At 36.0% G+C, this 17,254-nt stretch overlaps 1 protein-coding gene across 1 annotated transcript in view; it reads left to right on the top strand.

The window, feature by feature from the left end:
* The first annotated feature begins 87 nt into the window (after positions 1–87).
* The window catches only part of DYNC2I1 (dynein 2 intermediate chain 1), a 26,520-nt gene continuing 9,353 nt past the window's right edge, over positions 88–17,254 (top strand). Inside the window, exons 1-14 of the mRNA XM_064386461.1 lie at positions 88–444; positions 2,998–3,051; positions 3,663–4,083; positions 4,576–4,628; positions 5,229–5,555; positions 6,892–6,950; positions 8,672–8,729; positions 10,266–10,343; positions 11,528–11,723; positions 13,203–13,305; positions 15,490–15,619; positions 16,153–16,264; positions 16,647–16,741; positions 17,060–17,186. Coding sequence (XP_064242531.1) covers positions 103–444; positions 2,998–3,051; positions 3,663–4,083; positions 4,576–4,628; positions 5,229–5,555; positions 6,892–6,950; positions 8,672–8,729; positions 10,266–10,343; positions 11,528–11,723; positions 13,203–13,305; positions 15,490–15,619; positions 16,153–16,264; positions 16,647–16,741; positions 17,060–17,186 — 2,155 coding nt within the window. The 5' untranslated portion in view covers positions 88–102. The remainder of the gene's footprint in view (positions 445–2,997; positions 3,052–3,662; positions 4,084–4,575; positions 4,629–5,228; positions 5,556–6,891; positions 6,951–8,671; positions 8,730–10,265; positions 10,344–11,527; positions 11,724–13,202; positions 13,306–15,489; positions 15,620–16,152; positions 16,265–16,646; positions 16,742–17,059; positions 17,187–17,254) is intronic.

Genomic DNA, 17,254 nt, shown 5'->3' on the forward strand with positions numbered 1-17,254 from the left:
ACCCTCCCATAGATATCTACACACATTAACGAGGTCCCCTGTCACTTGTCTCCTCTTGGGGCCGAACGGAGCCAGCTCCCTCAGCCTTTTCTCAAAGGAGAGATGCTCCTTCATCTCCTTCGCTGCCCTCTGAGGGACCCGCTCCCGGAGCTCCTCGTCTCCCTTGCACTGAGGAGCCCAGAACTGGACACAGACTCCAGATGTCCCTCAGCAGGGCTGACGAGAGGAGCAGGGTCACGACCCAGGACTCCCTTGTCCTTGGGCACAGCTCCAGCCCGGAGCGGGACGCCCTTCCCGCGGCCATGCCGCCCCTCAGGCGGCGCCGGCGCATCCATCGCTCGGCGAGCGGCTGCCGGCCCTGGTTGCCGGGGCGGGCCCGCACGCAGCGCCGGTCCCGGCCCGCGGCGGCGGACGCGGCCTCCCGGCCCCATGGACGGGGACAAGGTGAGGGGCAGCGGCCGGGAGAGCGCGGCAGGGGCGAGGGACAGCGCCGCAGTTTAATCTGCTGCCCCCGAGAACCCCCGCGGCCCTGCTGGGGCCGGCCGGGTGGCTTTGTTTTGTCGTGTTTTGTCGACACGGCGGTGAATCCCCCCGCGAGAACCGAGCTTATCCCGAGGCTGAGGGGGAGGCTGTGCCTGCCGCGCATCCTCCTGCAGAAAGGGATAGCTGCTTACGGAAACACCCCTTGTTTCACCTTCCAGATAAAAGTGTGCTTAATAATTGATGCCCCTAATTGTCGGGCTTTAGTTCTTCGGGAACACGCGTAACTTCTGCATTAAGGTGTTAAATTATTGAACGCTTGTAGGACTCCGGAATAAAGGAAACAAAACCACAGGAGCGTGCTAGCATCAATTACCGGGGACGCTTTCCCTGGCAGAAGCAGTCGTGCCAAAGCAGCGAGCTAGCGAGCTGTGATGGAAAAGTTCAGCTTTGATGTGAAATATCTCAGGTGTGTCGCTGTGGGAGTGCCAGAGAGCCAGAGGCAGGGACAGCCACGGAGTGAGGAACCCTCCTGCTGCTGCTGCTTCTGTCAGCCGTGCTCTTCCCCGTCCGAGGGCTCTCAAACTGGCCACTCCTACTGGAAATAAGGAAGAGAAACGTTTGCATGCAAAAAATAATGGCTTAAAAATTAAAGACAGAATTTTGTCTTACTGTTCTTCTGTTTCTTGTTCTTTACAATCACATTTAACTGTGTTCTTAAATTAAAACCAGTATGTTTTGAAAACCTCTTATCTTTCTAGTTATGAGTGGAGAAACAAACTCCTGTCGATCTCTTTCGAAGTTTATCTAGAGCAACAAGGTTTCTTTTTCCACCAAGTGCTTTGTCTTTAAATTAAACAGATACTTAACTGGTAGAAATGTTCATAGAATCTTTTGAGTTCAGTAAGGCTGTGGCATTTCATGTGAGCTGAGTGCTCTTAGGTGGATGAATTAAGCTAAACCCCAGTGTCATTTAAATAACAAACCCTAATCTGGATTTAAATGAGTATATAAATACTTCTAAATTAGCATACAGGTGAGACAGTTCAATAAATCCTCTGAAAGTTTGTTTGAAACATTATTGTGTGGACATTTACTTAGAGAGGGACAGAGGTCTCAACCCTTTATAAAAGATCTCATTTTCCCTGTTTGTTTATTATATTTCTGCAAAAGCAAAGATTTAAGTGGAAAATCATCCTTCACAAAAGCAACAGCTTTTGGTTGTGGTGGGCAGGTGAAACCAGCAGACCCCAGAAAAGTGACAGATGCTTGTTATTGTGTGCCAGAGATCCACCTGTGAATGCTTGCTGTGTGCTTGTTGCCTCAGCTTTGAAATAAATCTGAAGCAGCCTCATCTCATGTTGCCTGTTGGTCATGCTGATTTTATGCTATTAACATCATTAGCATTCTTTGTTTGCTGATACATACCTAAATATTGTGTAAATCCAGGACATGATTTTAAATAGGTTACTGTTTGGGGCTATAGTACAGCATTCTGCCTTCTTCCCATCCATATCCTCCCTTCCAGCTTAACCTTCATACAAGTTCTGCTGAGTTTCTTGGGCTTTGTTAAAGCTTGACTTAAGAAAATTATCAGCTTTGTTTTTACTTTCTCACCTGACTTTCTGCAGTAGTATATATTTGTATTCTTTGGTTTTTTTGACATTTTTAGGGATCAGAAGAAAATAAAACTGAAAGAGCACTTTGTTACAAATACTGCTTTCTTGGGATTTCTCATTGACTTAGAAGTTTAGAAGTCCACTACAATCTTCTATAAAATCCAAGTTTGAAAAGACAAGTTTTTTTTTCATGTAGAATAATTTAAAATATATTTATACACTGTTAAAATACTGCCTCCATAAATGAATTAACAAAAAAAAAATGGGCACCATATGTTTATTTTCTTCCACCAGTGCAGCTTATCATTACAATATTTATCAGTGATTATTTTGTTAATCTTCAGTAGCTTTTGCCAAGTCTAAATTTGTGAATAAGGATAGCTTGATCATGTCACTTTGGATATGGTCATCATCCTCCAATGAACTAGTTAAAATATTCAATAGATAAAGATTCCTCCCTTCCCTTAGTGATCTCAAACAATATGAATTTTTATTTAGTCTTTGTAACAGTAGTCAAGCAGCCAAGTGCAGGAGCTGTGCAAATGCAGATAGAAGAAATATAACTTATTTTATTAGGGAGCACTCTAGTGAACCAGTCATGTGTACTTTGATTGGTTTCATTATCTTTTTGCCTTTTACCTTCAGTGCTACATCCAAATATTTCATGTGCAGTCAGCTTACACATGCAGTCTGAGCTTCAGGCCTCTTCCAGGTCCTGGAAGGTGAGATTTACTGTAAATAGGTGTTAGAGCTAAATCAAATTATTGTTTGCGTGATCATTTCATTGAGACTTATCATGTGTACCTTGATCCTTTCCTTACAAATATGATTCACTGTTAAATGATTTACTTCTCTCTGCAAATTGGTTACTCAGTCTTTTCTGCATTTTCTGTTCTAGAAAAGAACCAAAGAAGATACTTGGAAAGCAGAAGAACTTAGGAAACATCTAAAGGTGGATTTATTTTATTTCTGCTAGTCTTGATGTTAAGCTCCCTTACAGCACTAGAATTTATTGGTGGTGTAAACATAAAGCAAAAACATAAATCTTTGTTCTAAATTAGGTGAATGGAAAGAATGCATTTTTACAATAATCACACAGCAGTCAATGAGGTCTGATTTGGTGGTCACCCAAATCCAAGTGACAGTTCTGCTTTGTATATATTGTTCACTTTCCTAAAATGTATTATCTATTGTATTTATTATCATCATCTATCATGTTTGTTTTGTGTTGTCAAACTGGTTAATTACATTATGCCCTGGTCAAATAGGCATTCAGGCTGCAGTCAGTTACATAATTGATATTTATATTAAATTTGTGTTGTATTTTTCAAAAGATGTTTTCCAATGTGTTGTTATAATTATTCAATTTTTTAGTTTTTTTTTTCAATAAGCACAGACATAATGTTAGTATTTACAAAGTATGCCTAGAACTGAATCAGCATTTTAATACCATTTGGGAAATTAAATACGTATTTAGTAATCAAGCAATTTTTTTCACATGAATATACTCCTATCAAAGTAGATTGCTGAATTATAATGACAGATTTTTTTATTTTATTTCAGGCATCACTACAAGGTAGTCAGAATGAAGACCTAAAACACAGAGAAAAGAAACTGTGGAGAGAGAGGAGTGCTCATGACATAGACCCTTACAGACATGAACTCAGAGGCAGAGAGAAGAGCAAGGAGAGAACAAGAGAGAGAGAGAGGTTTAAATCCAGTGAAAGGGACAGGGATAAAAGGAGAGAGAGAGAAAGGGAAAAAGAACACCACAGAGAAGACCGAGAGAGACACAGAGATAAGGTTCAAGAGTCATGGTTGGAGGAGAGACACAGTGTACTAAAACATAGAGGCAGGGACTCTGATAGAGACCGAGACAAAAAGCACAAGACATATGAGATTATAGATCCACAAAATTATCTGAAGTCGTTTGAAGGAAGAGATACAGAACATCACAGAAGAAGAGAAATCAGGCATCGTTTGGGTAAGTAACTTTGGGTTGCTGTGGTCCTCAGTAATATTTGATATTTAAATAGGAGTACTCTGAAACCATACCACGTCTGTGCAGAAAGGATAAAACAGGCAGGTGTGAGTACCTGCTGGCATGTTTTATTTTGATGCTTTTTAAAAAATTGATGCTTGTTTCCCTTCCTCTGAAGAGAGGATGGATGTCACTGGTTTTGTTGGTCAGTGCCTAGACACTGTCCTGAGTGATCCCTTCACTTGCAGGGTGATTGCTGAAATCAGTAGCATGTGTCATTACTCTTGCCATGACACAAGACTGGAGGGATTCATTAGGAGAGAAGAAGGAGTAACCACCTTTGGAGAGAGAATTTCAACAGAATTTCTTTTTAGAAAGATCTTATGTAAGAGAAAACACATTGCTAAAATACTGTTTTCTACATGATAGAGTTAATTATGTACAGAGTTGGAATATTCTAAAATCTGTTCCCTAATTTATACATCTGTTTTCTAGAGGAGGAGAAAGCAAGAACTGAAGAGCGAGAAAGAAGACATAAAGCACTGAAGGTAAAGGAAGTTAGTGAAGTGTTTCCATAACAGAATAGGATAAAATTATAGAATAATGAAGAAACTGGATCAGACTGTGTTTCCCAAGAAATCCAAAAGATGCATAGATAGAGAGGTGATGCCAAGTGTACAAAACAAAACCAAAATATATCTCAGCTACTCGATTTTAAGGACATATTTTACTCTCTTCTTTAAGTAAACATGAAATAAAATTTTCATAGCAAAAAATGCATACTTTTGGTACAGCTACGTCAAAAGTTTCCATCTGCTACTTATCCCCTTATTGCAAGGGTAATTGATGAGTGTACATCCTACTTTAGACCACCTAGTAGATAAGAATTAATATTTTGTATGAAGAACATATAATTCAAAGAATTTTCTGTACAAAGTGTCCTAGAAGAAACACCAGAATCTCAAGTGCAGCCATAATTTGAAACTTGTTATCATAGGAAATGAAAAAAATGGCTAGAAGATCCATGTGACACGAAGATTAGGAACTTAAAATTCAATCATTTTAGTGGTCAAATCTGGATAGATTTGTGAAGATAGAACTGTCTTGGAGAAGTTTTTAAACATTTAATATTATTTTCCTCTTTGCAGGATAATGATTTGAGAAAGCAAATTGAAAAATTTTTGGCCTACAAAGTTGAAGAAGGTGAACGTGTACACAAGTTTGAGAAGCATCAAGAGTTGGATAAAGCGAGAGATAGAAAACACAGAGAAAAAAAAGAATATTCTGCTGGGACAGAAGAAGAGAGGCTTTCTAGAGAGAAAAGTCATAAATATTATGGAAAGGAAGAGGAAGAAAAACATAAATCAAAGAGATCTAAAGAGAAATCTTCCCATGGAGACAGAGAAGGGCCAGCAGCAGAAGCTGATGAGAGAGTAAAAAGTAGAGAAAGGGAAAGAAGGAAATATGATCTAAAGGTAGGTTTTGCTAAAACATTATCTTATCACTTAGTTTATTTATTAGTATGTTGTCAATAGGGGAATGATAAAAATGCTAGGATTTTAAGTCAACATTTTCTGAAATTTGAGGCTAAAGTGGTAGATGAAAACACTACATCTGCATTTAAGAATGCTATTTCAGAACTGATTCCCTCCATAAACTTTGAACAAAAAACATTGCCTATATGTCAGAAACTTCTTTTATTCATAAAACTCTTTCTTGTATGAGTTTTGAAATTTTTGCAAACTCTTTGAAGTGGAGATGTCATAAGGCTTGAGGTCCATTAAAGTTTGTTGGCTGCCTTGATAGCAAAGAAGATTTTAATAGAAGCTACTTTTATGTTGTCTGTGAAGGGAGCACATCAATCCAACTCATAAGCAGGCAGGTGAACATAGACCCTTTATATTTGTGGGGTTTGCCTCTGCTTCTGAAGCCACAGAATATCTTTTATGTTTCTAATACAGAGCATGATGTAATATCCTAGAGACTTAATCAATAATTTGCCATTTTTTACTGTTTTTTTTTATAAATATTTATTCAATAAGACTGAGAGAAGGAATATCTAGTAATTTGTAACTCTTAAAATCAAATGAATTTTATGAGACATATAGACATACAACAGTTGAGATGATCTCAGGTAGTTTCTTGTGCTGACTAAAGAGTGAAGATGTACAAGCTTCCGAAATACAAGTTCAGAAATATATTTTCTGGTGACAATATGAGTCATTTTCAGGGTAGGGGCCCTCCATGAGTGATTCCTGTAACTGTCTGACTGCAGCAGACAACAAAAGTCTGTCAGGGGCTTGCTCAGTGTTTGACTTTCTTGGAAGCCTACTCAGGTAGCTGTTAGAGAGCACACACCCTGATGCTTCTGTTCCAGAGGTACATTTTATTTTCTGTTTCTGGATAGAGATAATGACTTTTTCATAACAACCTATTGAATGCATTTCCAAACTTAAGCCAACCTTCATAATACAGAATTTAAGATTCAAGTCCCTCTACTGGGGATTATAAGTGCCTGAGAGTGTTCTTTGTCCCTCCATCCAGTTTGTGTGAACTGTAGTACATACTGGTAAAGTCTCATACTGTAATTTTTTGGAACAGGCTGGCCACAGCCTTCCGAGGTCAGCCTTTAGGCCCTGCCAGTTTTTGAAAGCATCTTACAACCAATGACTGAAATAAAAAATGGTCTGTAATTGAAACAATTCATTAGCAACCTTTTTTGCTGTTTGATGAGAGTACTACTAATACAGGTTCATATACATATTCCCTCCCAGCATCTCTGACTCATGAATATTGTGATTTCTTTCACAGAACAGTGAATACAAAAAGGAGGAAAGGATTCAAGAAGAAGTGAGCCATCAGCTTGTAAGGTAAATTCAGAGATTTAAAATAGTTATATGCTAGATGGTGTCTACTAAGATTCAGTTACCACCAAACCAATAAGCATAATCTCACATATCTGGGGATATTTTTTTTTTCATAGGCCCAATATTACAGCAATTACAAAAAAATCTGTGTGTTGTCTCTGAGAAGATTCAGATAAAAAAGTATGTATTTGTATTACTTTAATTATTTTTCTTCATCAGGGTGGCAAGATATATTTTTCAGTTATATATATTAATCTGGGCACTTAGTTTTGGAGACAGAAATTCTGAATTTTACCACCTGGAAATTCACTACATGGTCAAGTCAACACATGTAAGGTTCATGATGAACTACATAGGACTCTATTTTGTTGTTTACTTTAATTTGAGTATCAATATTCAGTTCCTATCCTAGATGGTATCTAAAACATTATATTTATATACATAGCAAGTTTGCAGTTGAATATGAAAGCAAAAGTTCCAGATACCCTCAGTAGGATCAGTTAAATTTTGGGATTTTTCTAAGTTTTATTACTAGCAAATAGAAATCTTAGAGAAGTTTCCTGTATACCTAGTACTTAAAATTCTTTGATTCTTGAGCCTTGTAAAATTCTTACACAACTTTCTGAAGTCCAATTCTCTGAGTACATGGTTGGTTGCAATTCTCACTCTTAAACCCTGGTTTAGCTTCCTGGCTCAATCAGGTCTGGGTTATTTGATTCTGGGGACACAGGCAGTGAAGTTACTACCAGTGGCTGAGTATTACTGATGTTAAGCATAGGACAAACCACTTTGGCTGAAGTGAATTTCTGGAAGTGTGATCCTATGCAAAACTGAAAAATGAAATATTTCAGAATACACATGTTGGGATGCGACCTGGCAGCAGCACTCAGCTGTGTCAGCAGTGCTGAATATTCAGGCAATGTTTTGAAGCTGCTGCTGGGGCTGTGGCTGAGTCATTGTTTGTGCATAGCTGGGAAGAAGAGTTTTAGCCATTCCTGGATGGCAGGAAGGCAGTATGGTTTAGTGAGATGTCCTGAAACCCTGGTTCAGCTTCATGCACTGTTTATGTTGAATCACTCCAATTTGTTATGACGCGATCCCGCCAAATTTTAATTTTTATTGTTGACTATGTTTGTCAATTCCAAAGGCAGTAGATACAAATACTCACATAAGAAGTAAAATATTCTCTTCCTGAAGTTTAATACTTTCTACTTACTCTCTATATAGATTATTGAGGAGCAAAGCTTGTTGTTGATTTGCTCCTGATCTCTGACCCTGATTGTATTGCCCTGAATGAAAAACCAGGTTTGAAATCAGTCTTTGATTTATAGCTTTTGAGTATATTGCACCAACCTGATCTTGATCTTTGGTTTGCTGCAGATATTAATACAAGTAACAAATGTGTGGGGTTATGAATGTTTTTTTCCTCACTATTTTTTCTTGCCTTTTGATGCAAGAAAACATAGTGTTAAATTTGGACAAAGTTTCTCAATTCTTTGCAGGTTAATTGCTTGGTTGTTTTATTAATATTTTGTATCACAGAGATCTATAAAAATACTTGTAGAAATATTTCAGTTAAGTGGACATTTCCAACTGTTCTTTCCTTTTCAGGAAAAAAACCCATTTTTTTTACTAAAACAAACAATATCCCCAAAAACCAAAACTGAAACAGAACTGCTTTCTTATGAGTTAACCCATAAAATTGTTGTTCTCTTTTTGAATAGGACTGTAAAAGATAAAGGAAAACTCATTGAAACAGAGAAAATGGACACAAGACAAGAGGTAAAACTAAGGAAGAGGAAATGATTTTTATATTTTGAAATTGTTTATTTTAATATTTTTAAGTGGACATGTGCAGACAGAATCAAATTTTCAGCAAGTCTGAAGCTGTATAGACTTGGGTTCATATGGAACAGTCTGTGCAAGTGCAGCCTAACTCTACCATAAAAATTTTAAGAAGTTCTGTGATATTTTCAACTCATTGATTCAGCTCATCTTTAAGTGTGAATTTCTGTGGTGAGGACCTAAATTTCATTTTTAGTTTGTGGAGAGAAATAGGCAGTTCAGTCCTCTTATATTTGGTCTCCTTTTCAATTATCTTTTCTGTCTTCATTGGCAATAGGAGGCAACATAGGAGGGCAAAATTCCTACTTAAGACCTGACTCAACAAGGACACTGAAATTCCAGGGGTTTGCATTCTGTGCTGTTGATTTTTTGTGTATTTGTTGCTCCAAATGCCACAGCCTTCGAGATATTCAAGCATGACTTCCTAATCCTGCTTTTTATTGACAATATATAGATTTTCTCTATAGATTCTTGAAAGTAGATACCAGACAATACTGACAGGTGGAGGTTTTTAGTGTGTAAAAAACGTATTTGTACCAGATGTATCTATGTTATTAATAAAGCTGACAGGTCTGTAGGCATTTTCTGAGAGGATCATAGGTAATAAAAACTCCAAAGTAGCCTAAAAGCTAATAAGGACTCATCTTTGTTGAGTGTGTTAATAAAGGTGTCTGACTAAATGGAATAAGGATTTATTTAAAAATCATATGAATTAGTTGTTGCTGAGTACCTGCAATCTTGTGGGCAGAAGAAATCAGAGAAATTTCTCACAACCTAAGTTTTACTGGGGGATTGTCTGTTAATAAAACACTGCAAATGTTGAAATCAGGAAAGTTGCCAGAAATAAATGGCATGATTTTAATCACGTTAATAATCTAGAGAAAGGAAATGTATTTGAGGTTCTTGCAGGGATACCATAAATCTTATTCCATGTAAACAAAGTAGGGGATTCAATGTTAGCAAAATTATTTATTATTATATATAAAAAATTATTATATATAAAAATTATCTTGTTCTCCTGTTACATCCATGTCTCTGCTTTCCTGGTTTCAACATTTGCACTATTTTATTAACAGAGTGAGTCCCCCAGTGTAACTTAGGTGTAGGGATAATTTTGTCTAGTCCTCAAAAGGGTAGGGCAATCTTACTTTGTTGTTAGCACCACCAGTGAAATTGTAGACAACACAGCAGTTTTTATGTCTTTTCCAATAAAAATACTATTAGAAAAACAGTTGGTCTTCCCAAGATAAGGTTGAGGTCTGTTTTTCTTCCTGTACTGTTAGTTTAATTCAGTAATTAGCACTTGATAATATAATTTTCTTTATCTGTATAATCAACATGCTATATGTTTGCTTGAAAATGTAGAAGTGTCTGAGAATAGTAACTATTAATCTATTGTATGCTAAGATTTGGCAGATAAGAGTTTTTTTGGGGTAAGATTATTTAACAGTTTAATTTATTTCTCTGATTTAGGAAATAAAAGATACACACATCTCTAATCCAGACACAGGACTGGAGGATTTTTCACTGAATTATGAGGATGACTTTGAAGTAAGTAAAAGTATACAGTTGTCTGTCTGAAGTAATTCTTAAGTATCAAAATAGAGAGGAACTTTGTTCACAGAAGTAAACAGGATGTTACATGGCTTTTAGTTTTTGGGGTTTTTTTTGTGACAGTGACCTTAATTTGTCTAACAGTAGATAGTGAGTAATTAAAATGTTATGTAGAAACTCTCTGTTATATATTTAGTTAGTTTTCATCAGAGATTGGGAACCAACTTTTGATTTTCTAGTTGAAGTGTTCCAAAAATGTTTTCTCTGCCTTTGTGGATTTCAATTATTTAAATGACTTTCTGTGAAGAATGCTGAATTATTTAAATTATTAGAGCTAATAATTTCAGATAAAAATAAAAAAAGCCTGTTCATTTATCATTGAAAAAATATCATAGGAAAAAGGTATTGACACACAGCATTCACTTCACTAATTTGTTTCATTGAATTCCCTGTTTTTAGCTCTCCTTTGTCTACTTTAAAGTTATTAAGATACAAGAGTGTGTGGGATGTGCTCTCATTGTGAGCTGAACTAGAATCATCTTTGCTCAGTGAGGGTAGAATTCATCTCCACTCATGTCAGGAGTGATGATTTCCACTGTTGAGCTGGTCACTGCAGTAGTCCTTTACCATTCAGTGAAGAGAAGTAAGCACATTTAAAACTTGTTCCTATCATGTGTGTTAGGTGATTATTCTAGCATGACATGAATTGTCTCAGTTTGCAGAATTTGTTAAAGGATGACCCTTAGGCACAGACAGGGAGTGTGGAAGTTTAGTAAATGTGAGTCTGCCACATGTTACAGGACAGCTTGAATTAAAACTGTCAAATAAACAACTTCATGTATCCCTGAAGCATTTATGCCACTCAACACTATTATTTTATTTCTTTAAAGAACACATAATTCACCTAAATTTACAGTATCTACTTTAGAATATTAAATAAAAATACTATTTTGGGCACTGTAGAACAACACTGAGGTTATCTTCTCTTGATTAAAATTACTGCAGAATCAGGAGTTGTTGTTTTCTTCCCATCAGTTATTTTAGAATGCCTTTTAATCAGAGGATTTATAGATATCTCTATGAGGTTTTTATTTGAAATTTTGTAATTTCAGTTCAAGATCTTGAAAAATGCATCTATAGTCTGTGTTTACCAAGTATTAGAAGTTCTGTTACTTTCAAAGGTCTATGAAGATGATTTTGAAGATGATGAAGACAAAAGTGATGAAGTAGGAGATGCAGAAGAAAACATAAAAAAGGTTCCATTTTTCAGAACATCAGAAATTGAAGAAATTCAAAGAGCTATTACTGCAGAAAATGATAGAATTTTTAATCCATTGCCAAAGAAACTGGAAAAAGAAAAAAAGGAACCAGTCGTGGGTATGTGACTAGATACCAGCCTTTTTATATTAAATGTATGAGTAACACATACAACTTACAAGTCAGCTGGCCACTTTTTCTAACAGTCTGCCTAAAGACCAAAATCTGGTCCTCAGGATGAATCATGCAGATTTGTGGTAAGCACTGTAACGTCCACATTACTAAATGATTCACAGGCATTACTAATCATTTAAATTGTGAAATATAAAAAGTACAGACTGACATTTAATAAATCTTATTTTGGGTAAGAGGAGCATATGAGAGTCTGGGTTTTGAAAACTTGAGGAGTGCTGGAACTGTCTGGGGCTTCCGCTGGCATTAAATTCACCTTTTTCTTTTAAGCTAAGTTGAAGCAACTTCTCTGGAGGGAAGGCGAGAAAAATATCAATACTACTAAAATATATAGCACTTTATCACTTTTAAATGCAAGCTCTTTCTGAAGTGCCTGATATTCAGTTGATCTGACACCTGTGAGTTCCAGAGCTGCTTCTTTAAGTACAGATGTGGTTCTCCTTTGCAGTCTGCACTTAAGTGAACAACCACATAGAATCATCGTGCAAAAAAATATTAAATAGCTTTTTAGTCTGGTTCAAAGTTAGTACGGTCATGGAAGAATGACATGAAGTTTCTGTAAGTCTTTGTAGTATCTCTTAAAGGTCTTTTCCAGCCTAGAAGAGTCTCTGATTCTGTCAATAGATTTTCAGTTAATGGTCATTGCATCAGGAACTAGCATACTGGAATGTGAATTTCTTCTTGCATAGTATTTGTGCAATTATTATTTTTCTAATGAAAAATACAGAATTTATAAAGATTTTTAAATTTCAGAATTGTAGCACTTGGTGGTTTATTCTTAATGGTTTATTCTTAATTACTCAACACATTCTTTTTTTGATGAACTTTTTTTCTCGTTTGCTTAAAATGGTGGTTGTTCAGTCTGGCAATTATTTTTATAAGTAAAAAAGCATTTTACAAGTATTGCATAAAAAGGCAGTCATCCTTTTAGGAAGTTTTTCAAGGAAGTTTTCAATGTTTTCCTTATTCATCTAAGGGTATTAGTTAAGCCTGTGTTGATGAGGTTCTCCTCCCCCTGAACTCTTACTCAGAGGTGTAGTGTGCACATGGTGAAGTCTCTGTGACTTGAATGCAATCTTTAGAACTGATCAGAGAGTGTTTTACTGTACACAGAGGAACAAGGCACCTGCTAATGGCAAAAGAAAGAGACACCTTCTGCATATGTCTTCTAAAGTAAAAATTACAATGGTCAGTCATTTTGAATTGATTGATAAAGAACCACTGTAAGGGTCATATGCTGGCCCACTACTGATGTTAAACTCTTTTTACTGAAAATGGTGGGAACATGTGAACCAGGAACTTTCAGTAGCTGTGTTGTAACAAACCTGCTGCTTTTTAGACCTACTGCTTAACATTTTCATGCACTGTTAAGTGTGAACTGTAACACTGTGTTTTACAATATCACAGAAAGGCAAGATTCTTCTGTCAGAAGCTCTTTCTGTGGAATATTCATGGATTTCCAAATGGCAAACCAAAGACAAAGCAACCGAAGTATGGCCAGTAAGCAGAAGTAAGTGTATTTTAAATAATCCACAAAAAATGGCAGCTCACTATGTGATATGCAGGGTTTTTTTCCATTATATTTGAAATATGTGAAGGTAATAAACTTGAGTCTTATGGAATCAAGAATTTTATTAACTTGCAGTAATTAGTTCTTAAGTATATATAATTTACAGGTATTGCTACATGTCATTTTGTAAGAGAAATGTATCTATATATCAGTTTATGTGCATCATTTTATTACAGAACATGTTGCCAGGATTGTAATTTCTTTTTTTAATGCTTCAGTAATTTAATTTGATATTGACTTAAAGTACTAAAGATTACTCTTTACCTTTTAACTACCATCAGGTCTCTGAAGAACTGTAATTTACTGAAATAATCAAGAATGTATGGTGCATGTACTTGCCAAAATAGCACATTCCCTTGCAGGGACAACATTGATTGCTGTAAAAACATGCTATTACTGATCTAAAATGGATCTAGATCTGAGATACCTAAGACATCTCTGTATTTTAAAGAAACAAATTGATGTCTGCTTTTTGTGGGACTTGACAGGAGCTCTAGATTTGTCTGAAGCACTGTATATATCTCCAATTTTCTGTTACAATGTTTGATGCATACAGCAAGGTTATTAAATGTTTTTGTTAATACCAGATTCCACTGTTTCATGGCTGTACATCAGTGGCTAATTTTCATGTAAGGGAGATTTTATTGTCTAAGTTATTTAATTCACATTGCCTAAAATTATATACTCAAATTTTACACAAGTTCATTGTCTAGGCTTCCTCTCTAGACTGTAGAGACAGACTAAGAAACTCACAAAGGCATCTCTGGAGAATTGCCTTCTGGAATGTTTGTCATCCTGTGCTGATTAAGTACCATGACTGATTATGACTATGTTTATAACTGTGTGCATGCTAACAGCATGCACAGCCTGTGAAGATAATGAGCATTTTCATGGGAAGAGGAAGGGCTTGTGGAATTTAATGTTATAATGATACATTACTACTGGAAAATAGACTGAAATCATCCCATAAAAAATTTGTGGCACTTCAGAGTTGTAAATTATAAATACAAGCTTATTAGTTTAAGGATTTGTCTGCAAATCTTACAAATCTTAATGATACATTTAATGTATCATTAAGATTTTTAACTAGGAAGCAAGTTTCTTATGTTTGAGTTATATCTGAGCAATCTCTGCCCATGTTTGTGAAGAGATGATACATTAGGAAGCACAAGCTAAGGTAAAACATCCGTAAGAATATGCAATAGATGTCATGAAGTAGCAAAAAGGAGATGTGAAAATTGTCTTTATGCATAAAGAAAAATTCACTCTAAAATATTGATGAAATTCTAGCTCTTGTTACTCTAGTCTTTTCAAATACTATCTTGCCTCAGCAAGAAGCTGTAACTAGAAAATGCATCTGCAAGTGTATAGATATGGAATTGCTATAGATCCATAATCATATCTGGTTTGTATTTATGTATCACTTTTAAGTACATTAAAAACCTGCAAGTGCAAGAGAGAAAAAGGGAGACTGCAAAAATTGTCTAATTATCAAAGAGTGTACTACAACAAGAGCCTGGATCTCACTTGTAAGCACACATCTTCGTGTAGTTCAAGCAGTTCACTCTAGAAATGAAATATCTTAACAGCTTTATGGCATTAAAGTAGACAGATAGTTGTGTGAATTGTGACAAGGACTGTCAGTCTTCTCCTACATATGTGTAACAAAGCAAGGACATGATAGAAGAAGTTTATAAAGCATGTACACATATGAGTGATGTGAGTTAATAAGATGAGTTTAGGAGAATTAGCCACTGTCCTAACTACAGAAGAAAGAGGCATTCATCTGTTACCTCACAGAACAGCTTTGGAATACTTAGGCGAGATGATCTGCTGAGCTTTTGATAGTTTGACTTTAGCAATACACCATTTGAAGTTTGCCATTTGCAATTAGTATTGCATTTTCAAATATGATTATCTCAATGTAACATTAAAATGAAAACTCTAAACAATAGTCTATGCATTTCTATTGTTACATTTTCATCTGCTAATTAATTTCAGTACAACTTCAATTCCTATAGATTAAAGGATTGTTAGATACAAAATCAGGTTGTCTTTCTTTAGGAATACCAAATATTTGTTCTTAACCATTTTTGTGTTTCTCTCTTGTAATTCATCTTGAAGAAAACGGAGTTCAGAACTTCTCCCACTAATTGACCTGGATTTCTCAGTTAGTTTTTCATTGCTGGATTTGCCCCCCGTCAATGAGTACGACATGTATATCAGGAATTTTGGTAAAATGAACACTAAGCAGGTGCGTAACAAATACCTAGTAATGGTTCAATCCTCAAAGGGCTCATTTTCCTTCTGGAAAAGAATTTTCCTTAAAAAATAAAATTGCTAAAGCTACTAGGACATAAGTAATAAATTAATCATATTCATCTTTAAGCCTCAATTACTATAAAACAATGATCTCAAAACTTTTGGCCAGACAGGCAATTTCCTTTCTGTGTTAGAAGATGACTCTCTCATTTTCCTTCCCCATTTTCTAAAGGGCTTTTTGCCTGTCTGTGGCTCAATGTCCCCACATATGCTGGATTTGGTGTTTACATGCCATGGAAGACATTCTGTATTTTTGCAGTATTATTTATTTAGCACTCTGGTGTGAAATGTGGTAAAATGTGCATGCATGAAATAGTGATAGTGTGTCAGTATGCTCAGGTCTGAATTCACAAACAGAAGAGGCTGAGCTTTAAATTTTGGTTTTAAAATTACTAAGTTCAATTATGTGCTGTCAGTCTTAGCTGTGTCACCCCATATATCGATAATTTAATCTTTCTACTTTAGGCATATGTTCAGTGTAATGAGGACAATCTTGATAGAGACATTCAGACTGAGGAAGTTGAGACACTGGAGAAATGGACACAGCATCCAGGAGAAAGTGCTCTTGTATCTGGAGGTGAAGAACATTTTAATCTTAATTACTCATAGATGAGTGCATGTCACATCAACTTTCTCTTTGGTATCCATTACTTTGGTATCCATTACTTGTAAGAATCTGTAGAGTGACAGCAAGCTGACATAGGCACTCTGAATCCTCATGTGGAAAGTATGAAAAATAAGTGGCAGAAATAATTTTTCCTTCTGGCTTGATATTTCTGTTGGCAGCAGCAATGAGTCTCCAACAGATCTTGTCCTTCAACGCTATTATTTCTGAAGAGAAGTTGATTCTTGCCATGCTCCTCTTGCTTAAAAATTAAATTGTCCTTACACTTTTCTTACACTGATTCTCTTTTGAAGCCTCAGGTTGGGTTTTGATTTTTTTTTTCTGTTTTTCATAGGTCCCATAAACAGCCAGAATACATCAGTGAATGGAGCTCCAACACCTAAAATTGATTCACAAAGATTAGCAAATTTCCTCCGGTCTGCATGCCAGGTACACTTATATTCTTGATATCCTTTTGAGCTGTTTGCATAAGTATACAGTGTGATAAATCACTTACAGTTCTTGTTCTGACTAATTTAAATAAATTACTTAAGTAATACTTGTTATCAAAAAGAATACTCTGCAAAGGAATGGAATCAGAGCTGTGCAACTTCTGTATCTGTAAAGCTGTATTTGCAAAGTTACAAAATTAACAACATTTGATAAAGTTTTATGAAATTAATCCGCATAACTTTAGAAAGCTACAAATAGCAAAGCTGAAAGATAAGATGACCCTTTTATTTCTATAAATGTAATTATGTTTGAAAGGTGATTGCTGTTTTGCTAGAGGAAGATCAAGTTGCAACACAACCCAGGAAACTAAGATCTCGACAAACCAGTCTGTCTATTAGTGATAGCTGTTTCCAGTTAAATACTAACCAGCCATTCCTCCATGGTAAGGGAACTTTATTCTACACCTTTTAGTGTACAGAATGATCTCTTCTTTCTTTTGCAAAGTGCCAT

Source organism: Passer domesticus, chromosome 1, assembly GCF_036417665.1.
Source record: "Passer domesticus isolate bPasDom1 chromosome 1, bPasDom1.hap1, whole genome shotgun sequence".
In the NCBI taxonomy this organism is placed as follows: Eukaryota; Metazoa; Chordata; class Aves; order Passeriformes; family Passeridae; genus Passer; species Passer domesticus.